This window comes from Arachis ipaensis, chromosome B2 (genome assembly GCF_059453495.1).
Source record: "Arachis ipaensis isolate K30076 ecotype BB chromosome B2, ASM5945349v1, whole genome shotgun sequence".
Taxonomy (NCBI): domain Eukaryota; kingdom Viridiplantae; phylum Streptophyta; class Magnoliopsida; order Fabales; family Fabaceae; genus Arachis; species Arachis ipaensis.
In genome coordinates, this window is record NC_142437.1 from 124,409,325 (window position 1) to 124,416,968 (window position 7,644).

At 37.6% G+C, this 7,644-nt stretch overlaps 1 protein-coding gene across 3 annotated transcripts; it reads right to left on the bottom strand.

The window, feature by feature from the left end:
• Positions 1 to 317: 317 nt before the first annotated feature.
• CTR1 (Protein kinase superfamily protein) lies at positions 318 to 7,215 on the bottom strand. Of its 3 annotated transcripts, none has more exons than XM_088504334.1 (17): positions 6,341 to 7,215; positions 5,491 to 5,792; positions 5,261 to 5,405; positions 5,013 to 5,116; positions 4,594 to 4,802; positions 3,917 to 4,222; positions 3,375 to 3,415; positions 3,010 to 3,078; positions 2,800 to 2,900; positions 2,579 to 2,663; positions 2,372 to 2,470; positions 2,224 to 2,292; positions 1,997 to 2,128; positions 1,348 to 1,442; positions 1,069 to 1,269; positions 898 to 960; positions 318 to 627 (listed from the first exon to the last, which is right to left on the bottom strand). In XM_088504334.1, exons 1-15 carry the CDS (start codon positions 6,965 to 6,967, stop codon positions 1,161 to 1,163), a joined length of 2,493 nt encoding a protein of 830 aa, XP_088360460.1. In that variant the 5' UTR covers positions 6,968 to 7,215; the 3' UTR covers positions 318 to 627; positions 898 to 960; positions 1,069 to 1,160. The 3 variants fall into 3 exon arrangements, with proteins under 3 accessions (XP_088360460.1, XP_088360459.1, XP_088360458.1); XM_088504333.1 differs by having other exon boundaries at positions 860 to 960; XM_088504332.1 differs by lacking the exon at positions 318 to 627 and having other exon boundaries at positions 728 to 960.
• Between the last annotated feature and the right edge of the window lie 429 nt (positions 7,216 to 7,644).

Sequence of the window (7,644 nt, forward strand, 5' to 3'; positions counted from 1 at the left end):
CTTCATTTATTACTGGCCTATTAATTTGCCAATAAAATTCTGACAAATCTTAGTGTCTAATATATAACATTGACTTTCATAATTGCTTTTTACAAAACCGAGTTAGAATTTAATTGAACGAAGATTCTAGATCAACGTGCCAGCAAAACGATTTGGAATAGCTAAATTGTGGGGTCATATCTCATGGGCTTTATTTTCACTTGCAAATTGTAAGACGAACTCTCGTTCAAGTCTTTTAATAACATAAACATGGGATTTTTTAAAACTTAACTTTGTTATGTGGTTAGCGTAAAATTTGTTGGATTTATAATGTGTTGTGACTTATGAACTATGAATAATCCATTACGAAAAGAATAACGAGAGTAAGAATTGTGAAAATGGCAGCCATTAATATTAATAACAGAAATTATAGGTACAAGCCGTGTGAACCGTGGAAGCGAGTGTGAGTGGTTTGAACTTTGAATAGTGAGGGGACCAATTTGGATTGAAAGGGTTACTAACCACTTTCAAATGGTATTTGTGGTGCCCCCTAATTCTTGTTCACTGCTACTCTCAACTTCAAAAAGAACCAAGTTGTCCTTTGCTGCTGCCATTTGTTTTGTTGGAAGATTCAGAAAAAGAGAATCTCTACAAAATAAGGAAATGAAGGGACATAGTCAAACAAGATTGACTAGTGAAGCCGCCAGATTCAGTTAATGAAATGAAAAGCTGGCCCAAAAGAATAGTGAAGCGTAAATTACCAGCAAAGCTGATTATCATTAAGTGAATGTAATTACAAGGGGAAAATTTTCTTACATACAAAATCATGAAAGAAGAAAAAAAAATAATCAAACATTTCTTCGTCAAATTACAAGATCACCTAATCAAACAATTTTGTTGGAACAAAGATGGAGTAACCTTGCATTGGGCTGAAAATCAGTATTCTGAAATCAGAATTAGAACAGAGATGTACAAATTGACCTGCAAATATAAGATTAAGCATTAATTATACTAGAAGTTAAAAAAACAATTAAGTCACAATCGTTTAGACAAGGATTTGGCAAGATCACAACGGAATTTGGCACGTACCTAGGACAATTAAAACAGTGTAATCCTGTTAGACATCAAAACCAATAAAAATCCTGTGGTATGTGCATGGATAACAAAATGGCTTCCAACCATTATGTAAGTAGTGGCATGTTTGGATGACCAGGTTGAGATGTAGGGGCTTTGATCAATGGCCTCAAAGAATCCATAATACTTGCGAAAGAAGGGCGTTTCCAGGGCTCACTGCAGTAAAAAAAAGTATATCAATTAAGTCATAATATTGAGGCGGGATTCGAAGATAGATGATGTATCTGAACTCACTCAGCCCAACAAGCCTCAATTAGTGCAGCTACGTGGGGATTCAAATCATGTGGAATATCGAGTCTTTTCCTCTTAAAGCCAACAGCTGCTACAACCTACAAGGAAACAGTATGCACAGTGAAGACTGAAGCAATACAGAAGCACTATATGCAAGTTGAACCAGACCATCATGAAACAGGATAATGCTCTGAAGTCAACTAAGAACCTGCAATAATAAAATACTTCTATATACTCCATCAATCCATCCACACTGGCCATTTTGATGAAAATTGATAGTCTCGTGTTTTTTATCCTCATGATCACATTATGATCAAGAAGAACAGCCACTAAAATTAGCTTCATAAATTTTAACAGGATCCTAACCATTTAATGTACACTTGTGTGAGTTGTGCCTATCTCTCTATTCACATGACTTGAAATATCCATAAGAAACATGAGATGTTGCATTCTCTCAATTGATACTAGCTTCATCCTATATACATAACTTTCATATTTTTATTAGCACCACTTCAGCAGCATGACATTGTAGACTATATTCTCATGCTCGCAAGTATCAATCTAAATAATCTTCCACATGAACTGCAGCAATATAATCATAACAAAACTCTAAGCACACTATAATTTTATTTATGATGGGTAAACAACAAACCTGTGCTGGATTCAAATTACCCCATGGCTGTTGTAGGGTTGCAAGCTCCCACAAGATTACGCCAAAGCTGTACACATCTGACTTCTCATTTGATGGCTCGTCACGAAGAACTTCTGGAGCCATCCACTCAGGCTAAGGTAGGGAAAGGAGAAAAATTAAATGTGTAACTATAGAAACAAACCTCTTAGACAAAGGATTTAAAAAACAGATATATGTCTGCATCTTACAGTTCCAGCAGCTGACTTGGATGAGAGAAATGTATTGGCCTTTAATCGAGAGAGCCCAAAATCACAAACCTAGAAAAAAAGGTACAAGAAAACTTTCTTAAGTAGCAAATTTGACTATTTGGTGTACTAGAGAGATATCCATTATTACCTTCACTGTGTATTTCTTGTCAACAAGAAGGTTTGGAGACTTCAGATCTCTATGAACAATTGGGGGATTACGTTTATGAAGATAGTTCATTCCCTTTGCCTAAAATGAGAAATGATATTGTTACCAAAGAAAACAAGGGTTATGACATTACAAATTTAAAATATTAAAATGAAGCAGAAAAATAATATTTATTTTCTAAATGCATACCACATCATAAGCCATACTAAGCCTACGCCTCTCATCCAGCACCTCTTTGGCACCAGGTCTGTGCAAGAGCCTATATAAGCTACCCCTGCACTCGGTTCAAAATCACTTAGAATCTCATGGTTAAAATATCCTATAGCCATAAAAAATATTAAAAAAGTTAAAAAAAATAAAAACTCTTTTCAGGAGAGAGGATGAAAGACAGGTAAAGAGGTTTCATAAACCTGGATAAATATTCTGTGACAATAGATAAATTAGGAGGCTGAGTGACCGCGCCCATAAATAAAACAATATTTGGATGCCGCAATCGTTTCATTATTGCAACCTAGCAAAAGAAGTATAACTCAAATCAATGGCAAAAAATTATATTCGAAGAGCAACAGGCATTTCCTCTACATTAAACATGGTCAGAACTTATATTCCTTTGAGCATACCTCCCTCAGGAATTCCTTGAAACGTTCAGCATGAAAATCTTGTTCCATCAAAATCTTAACAGCAACATCCTGCAATTTGTAATGTTTTGGACGAGGTAGACAGTTAACAAATTTTGGCATGAGGCTTGAACTAATTTCACTATATTTGTACTTGATATAAGTTTTTCATATAAATATGAACATAATCTTAGTCATTTGTCTCACAATATATCATTTATTTGTTTTTTCATTTTATTGCCTAAATAGATTATCTGATATCTCTTTACATTCAATCCCAATACTTTCAACAGAAACAAGTCAAACAACCATGTGTGTGTGTGTGTGTGAGAGAGAGAGAGAGAGAGAGAAGAGAGAGAGATACTTACTGAGCCATTCCACTCAGCACGATGTACAGTCCCAAAAGAACCTGAAATATAACAGATTATTTCCAATTAACAAATGCTAATACCAATTACGCAAATAATGGTTCAAGAAGAACCAAGTGATCTTACCTATATTTATTAAATGGTAACTAATGTGTCATTTAGGTCTGTATCAGATCATACTTATAATAAGAGGATTTGTAGGAGCAAGGTAAAATTTTATCATTGCGTGATATTTTCATAGCTCTTTATTTAATTGAAGGATTGTTCTGATGGTTTCCCTATGAACTATGGTGTTCATTCAAATCATAAATTCTTTAAGGGAACCTCCCTGTCAACTATGTAATTGGCTTGGCAACAGTATTGTACTTATGAAGTTATGAGCTTGATTCTTGTATTCTTCTTTTGCCATCGCTAACGATGTTATCCATTCTACTTATCCGGGTTATTTTCTCTCTAAGATATGTCTGTTTCGTCACCAGAAAAAATGAAGCTTTCTTTTATAGGGAAAAAATAAAGTATAATTTATAAAGTAGGAGATATACCTGATCCAATTCTCTCTTTTAAAACAAGATCACTCCACGGTATGTCCAAATCCTCCATGTCAAGTGAAAACTCCCGTGGAGGTAATGGGGGTTGTATACCAACTGGACGCTTAAGTTTTACAGGCAGTGGATCCTTGCTACTGTCTAAAATATTCTGCGGGCTACATGATTGGAATGCTTCAGAACCTTGATCACTTGTGCTTGGATGCAAAACATGTGGATGTACAGGTAGGTGAGAACTTATGGTGCTATCATTTGAATTAGGCCTAGGGTTATTCCTGTCCTTGCACTTTCCATCGAACTGTTCTGAAATGGAGAATCCAGAATCTATCAGTACACCTCCTGTGATACAAAATTCAGGGTATCCTGTACTAGCAACTGGTTCAGGTGTAACAATAATTATATGTGCATAAGTGCATACCAGATTACAGAATCACGTACAAAACTACAACTAATGTCCACCTCACATGAAGGACTATGCAAAGATATGCTTTTTGGCCTTATTATAGATGTCGAGTAACAAGTTTATCAAAAATTAGATCCACTACTCATTGTACCGTATGCATGTACTATTTAGAAAAACAATTGAATATATATCACATAAGTGGAAAAAATGAAATGATAATATCAGAAACCCAAATTTAAAGTAGTATATATTGCAAGACATGAGAAACTACCTGCAGAACTGTTTTCAAAAACAAGCTCAAGGGATTGACAGTCAGAGAAATACTGTTGGGCCAGTGACCTGAAATCAATGGTAGGTTCAGCTGGTTTATGTCTGGGAAAGCGCAACGGTGAAGAAAATGAGATGGAAGATGGACCATTGAGCAAGGAATCAGGCTCGCACAAGTATCCTGGCCTCCCAATAAAATCAACAAGATACTCCCTGTAATTAAGTATATCAGAAACCAAGTGTGATTACTATTATATTGGGGAACATCTAATTTAGATGTCAATGAACATTCAGGCTAACCACAGACTTATGCCCTGTCACACCTTTGCACAACCATCATGATAACCCATGCAAACTAATTTTCGGAATGAAGCTCTAATTATAAACAGAAAAGTATACATGCATAGCAAAAATACCATATACCTCTCAAGCCCAAATCGGACAAGACAAGATGAAGCATCATCCCGTTTGCAATATTTACAGCCCTTTGCAATTCGGCAGGGTAAGTCAATGGCATCGGCTAGTACCTGAAAAATATTAAACAAAAAGCATGTCATTCCAAAAACACTGCTTTAAATATGGTTAGTGGCACGTGCTATAGAACAAACAAGTCAACTTAGCCAACATACATAATCATAACCTTAAAGCCCCACAGAGAAGTAGAGCCTTACTTTGAATAATATAGCACGATGCCTGCAGAGGCCAACAGATAGACTACCTATGGGAACAACGACAGAGCCTAAGCAATCCTTCAGATCATTACTGCAATCTTTCCAGATGGAAAAGAAGTCATCCTCCGCAACAGAAGCTGAACCCCTTATTATAGCAATAAAATCATGTTAGACTGACAGACCAGACACTAGGCTAACTAGGTTAGGCCAAGAATACCAAGAAGGCTTACCCCATACGACTGCAAACCAGCTTGGAAAGTTGATCGACAACCTCGGTGGGTGTTATGCTGCTAAGAGAAATACTATGTACTCTGTTTAGCAGTTCTTTTAAACTAGGGTCACTTCGCCGATCCACCAAAACTACTTCAAGTGAAGAATCACTGCCAGGGTCCACAGACTTAAGTGTATCAACTGATGGAATTCGGCCATTTTCTTGCAGATCAGTGCACACTGTCCATACATAGGAATCCATCCCATAAATTAGGTAAAAGCCATCAGGAACCTTTTCGGAGTATGACAGGCAACCATTCACCTGATGCACACAATTAATAAGACAATAAATCAGCAATTGCGTATCAACCAATAAGTGAAGCAAATTATCCACATGAAAGTCATCAAACAATTTCTAGTTTCCTCCGTCTACTTTCCCAAACACCCTGAAAAATTTTTCAAAAAGAAAAATAGGGTGGGGGAGAGAGCGAAAGGAATGGGGGGGGGGGGGGGGGGGAATATCATATACTCTTAAGCATAGTTCAGACAACAATCTAACATTCAGGGTTTAACTTCATCTCTCAATAAACGATAATAATGCTTCCTGCTAGCGATTTCCTCAGCACATTCTGATTCTAACCTAATTTGAAACAGTAACAATGCCTAGCCATAATTATTTCCTAGAATTGTTGCCAGAATCCATAAAATTTCATGAAAAGTCACAGTAAGTTAAGAGAGTGAAGAACACTAATCCATTTGAAAGTTACGGATAACAACTCCGGCCAAAAGTTTGCTTGTTCAATATCTTCCATTTCAATTCAAAAACCAAATATATGTTATGAGAGAGTGCAGAATCAACAAATTACAAACCCAGAATCTATGCGACACCGCCTCGGCGGAGCTCGAAGACCTCATCCCCGATTCATCCGGCGCCGGATCAAGGAAATTCGGATCGTCAGCGCACGTGGCGTCGGAAGAGAGCCGAAGCGCCAGGGCTAGCTGCAGCTGGTAGCTCTCCTCCGTTTGCTGCGCCCAGCTTTTCCCAGACGAACTTCCGCCGCCACCCCCGCCGCCGGCACTCCTTCCTGAAGCCTCCGGCAACCTCGTTCTCAGCTCACCAACCCTAAAACCATCTTCGTGGTAGTATCCAAAACCGTCTACGTCACTCGCCGCCGCCGTCGACAGCGTCGGAGCATAGAAGTCACCGCCGCCACCGGAGAGCGAGCTCTCGCCGTAGCTACTCCCGCTTGACTGCCTCTGCAGCCCGATCGAGGAGTGAACGTTACCGATCCGGTTTGTCGCCCTCTGATCGCCGACGAGGTCCCAATCGAAGCCTCCTCTGTTCTCAAACTTCCCTCCTCTGCTGTTTTTACCGTCGCCGGAGGACGACGGCGCTGTGCTTCCGCCACCTGCCCCGCCGCCTCCGCTTCCGGAGAAGTGGTCGTCGGGAACTTGGGTTAGTAACGAGTAGTTGGATCTTCGTGCGGGCATTTCCATACGAGTAAGTTTCCGCGAACTCTATTTTCAGATCTTCGTGCGAGTAACTGAAGCTTTCGTTAATTCTCGTTTCTTCTTCTTCTTCTTTGCTCTCTTTGTTTTCTTCTTCTTATCTGTGTTTCTCTCACTACTGTTGAAGCTTTTTTTTCCTTCTCTGCTTTTTTGTTTCTCTCTCTAGAATTTGCAGGGTTTGGAGAAGAGAGAGAGAGAAGGAGAGAGAGTGAAATTGAAGCGGTGAAGTTTAATTTAATTTTTTTTATTTTTTCCGAATTTTCAATTGGTTACGGGTTGTACTTATCCGGGTCGGTTTGAGCCAAAACCCGGACCAATTTAAGTTCATAAACCTTGAATCATACATCATTATGGCCCAATATTTTATTATATAATTTTAAATACTATAAAAATATTCAATAAATATTATAAATATATATACGAAAATTAATAATTTCAATAAAAAATCACCTCAAAAAATAAAAGTCAATAAAAATATCAATTTAAACTGAAAAAATATAATAAATGAGTTGAGTTAGATTTTGAATTAGAATATTTTTAGTTTTGGACACGAGTAAAATATTTTATTTAAAATTATTTTTAACAATTTGGTTTGATTTTTTCTTTTTCTTTTGTTCTCATTTCCCTTATTTGAGTGGAAGAATAATTTTTTCACTATAACTAAA